At 43.5% G+C, this 2,338-nt stretch overlaps 1 protein-coding gene across 2 annotated transcripts in view; it reads left to right on the top strand.

The window, feature by feature from the left end:
* The window catches only part of TCEAL7 (transcription elongation factor A like 7), a 2,156-nt gene extending 596 nt beyond the window's left edge, over nt 1-1,560 (top strand). The window contains exons 2-3 of one of the 2 annotated variants that reach the window (XM_077745968.1): nt 254-324; nt 675-1,560. In XM_077745968.1, coding sequence (XP_077602094.1) covers nt 686-988 — 303 coding nt within the window. In that variant the 5' untranslated portion in view covers nt 254-324; nt 675-685 and the 3' untranslated portion in view covers nt 989-1,560. Of the gene's footprint in view, nt 1-213; nt 325-674 lie in introns of both variants that reach the window. The other variant, XM_077745969.1, reaches the window with a different exon arrangement.
* Nucleotides 1,561-2,338: the final 778 nt, after the last annotated feature.

Genomic DNA, 2,338 nt, shown 5'->3' with positions numbered 1-2,338 from the left:
CATGGGGGTGGGGGTTGGGGCAGAGGGGAAAACAGCCCTAGAAAAGACTAGGCCAGAGCTTGAGGGGTGGGGGCTGGGGACAGAGATCCAGGAGTAAGGGATAAGAATAGGAGGGGAACCAGGAGGTAGGAAATTTGGGGCGACAATGGTCATGAAGATCCCGGATTCAAGATAATAACGGGTGTCTTGTCTCTGGGGCTGGTGGTTCCACAGAGAGCTCCCTCCTTCCCGCCCCCTTCCTTTCTGTCTGCAGGTCCACGGGTCTGCATTCACTGACATCTCGAGGCAAAAAAAAGAGGAGGAAACTATCCTGAATCCTCACAGGTCAGTGTCGGGGAGGCACATAGCCCGGGGTCTCTGAGGGTGGGAGTTGGGAAGGTCAAGATCGGGGTAATATTTGCGGCCTTACAGTTCAACTGTCGATGTATTCCCTTTCTCCCGCCCGTGGGAGAGGCCATTAGCCTTGCCTGCTGGGGTAATGGTGGGATTCAGGGGGAGGGGGAAGGAGGAGGAGGGGTGGAGGTGTGGGAGAGGAAGGAGCTCAAACTTCGGAGGGCTGGACCTGTGTGGTCCTAGTGGAAGATTAGGCGAGTACCTTGCTTCAAAGAGAAACTGACAAACCTGAATCAAAAGAAACGAAGCATTTTGCTCTACATTTTCTCCCCGGACTTAAGCTGGAAACATCATGCAAAAAACCTGCAAAGAAAATGAAGGAAAGCCCAAATGCAGCATACCAAAGAGAGAAGAAGAACGCCCCTATGGAGAATTTGAACGTCAGCAAACAGAAGGGAATTTTAGGCAAAGGCTGCTTCAGTCTCTCGAGGAATTTAAAGAGGACATAGATTATAGGTATTTTAAGGGTGAAGAAATGACAAGGGAGAGAGATGAGATGGAAAGGTGTTTGGAAGAGATAAGGGGTCTGAGAAAGAAATTTAGGGCTCTGCATTCTAACCATAGGCATTCTCGGGACCGTCCTTATCCCATTTAATGCATTTCTTCTCTGAGTTCAACTATTTTTCTGTTACTTATATTACCACCATTGGTTTCTTTTTGTCTGAATTTTCTTGCTAAATATTGCTACCATTTTACCCCTATCCTTCAGTGTTCCTTTGATTTGCATATGACTCCTGTTTCCAACATTTCATCTTTTGACTCAATCTCATTCATTTAATAAGGATGTTTCATTCATTTGCATGGGAAGATGCTCACTGTATATTGTAAAGTGAAAATAATAAGTTGCTAAACAGTGCGTGTATGTGCGTATATATGTGTGTGTGTATATATACACATACACACTTTATACGTACATTTATATATGACATAAAGCAAAAGTCTGAATTATTATACACTGAAAGGTTAACAGTGAATTTCTGTGTGATATGTATTTTATTTCATTTTTGTTTATCTGCATCTTCTCATTTTCCAAAAAAAATATGTGTTTATGTGTGTGTATTATCTGTGTCACAAAAAACTAAAATAAGCAGACACAATTTAAAAAAAGTGTCAATCACCTTTGAAAGGCAATAAAATACTTAATAAATTCCTGATAACAAAGCTATAAAAAAGAAATGTAAACTTCAAATTACCTTTGGATCTCTTAGCCAGAGGAATAAAATTGGTAATTATTACAGATATACTTGCTGAGACTCAGTCTTTTCATGGGGAAAACATTTTCCTCACAGAGCTTCTGTGAGGAAGAAATGAGGCAACTCTGAGCTGTGCCAGGTGGACTCATTCCCACCTGTGCATACAGAACCCCAACCAACTACAGAGCATCAGGTATTTGAGGAAGGGCCCTGGCATGATTTACCTGTGCTCAGGAACAAGTTCACTAGTAGGGCAGGGCATTGGGGGTTTCCGTGCCAGTCATCTACTGTTAGACCCCACCCTCCCCCTCCTCTGGGTTCTGCCATGCCTGCTGGGCATTGCTGTATCCTCTGCTGGGACCTTTACTCTCTGCTGGCCCTCACCGTTCCTGACACATTGGAGTCCTTGTGTGCCAAATCCCACTCACTTTCCTGGAGTCCTTATTGTGTTGAATACCCACTCTTTTCTGAAGCTTGTCTGCTTTAGAGTGACCCTTAACACAGGTGAGACTGCTCTAGGATTGCTTGAGTCACAATGTCTTTGCAGAATCTTTAGCAAAACAGCCCCTTTTGTTTATAATCCCAGGACCCGTCCTCTAAATAGAAGTCAGACATGATGAGGTAATTTTGGGAGTAGGACCAAGGTACAAGTCTGAATTTTAAAAAATGCTATAGTCAGAGTTACTGCTCTAGGTCTAAGGACTAAGGTTTTATCTTCCATCTCTTGTGAGATAATCTTTCTCTGAAGACTC

This window comes from Crocuta crocuta, unplaced genomic scaffold, assembly GCF_008692635.1.
Source record: "Crocuta crocuta isolate KB4526 unplaced genomic scaffold, BGI_CrCroc_1.0 scaffold2175, whole genome shotgun sequence".
Classification (NCBI taxonomy): domain Eukaryota; kingdom Metazoa; phylum Chordata; class Mammalia; order Carnivora; family Hyaenidae; genus Crocuta; species Crocuta crocuta.
Note: the sequence above shows the minus strand (reverse complement) of the source record. Positions and strands in the feature narration are given on the sequence as shown.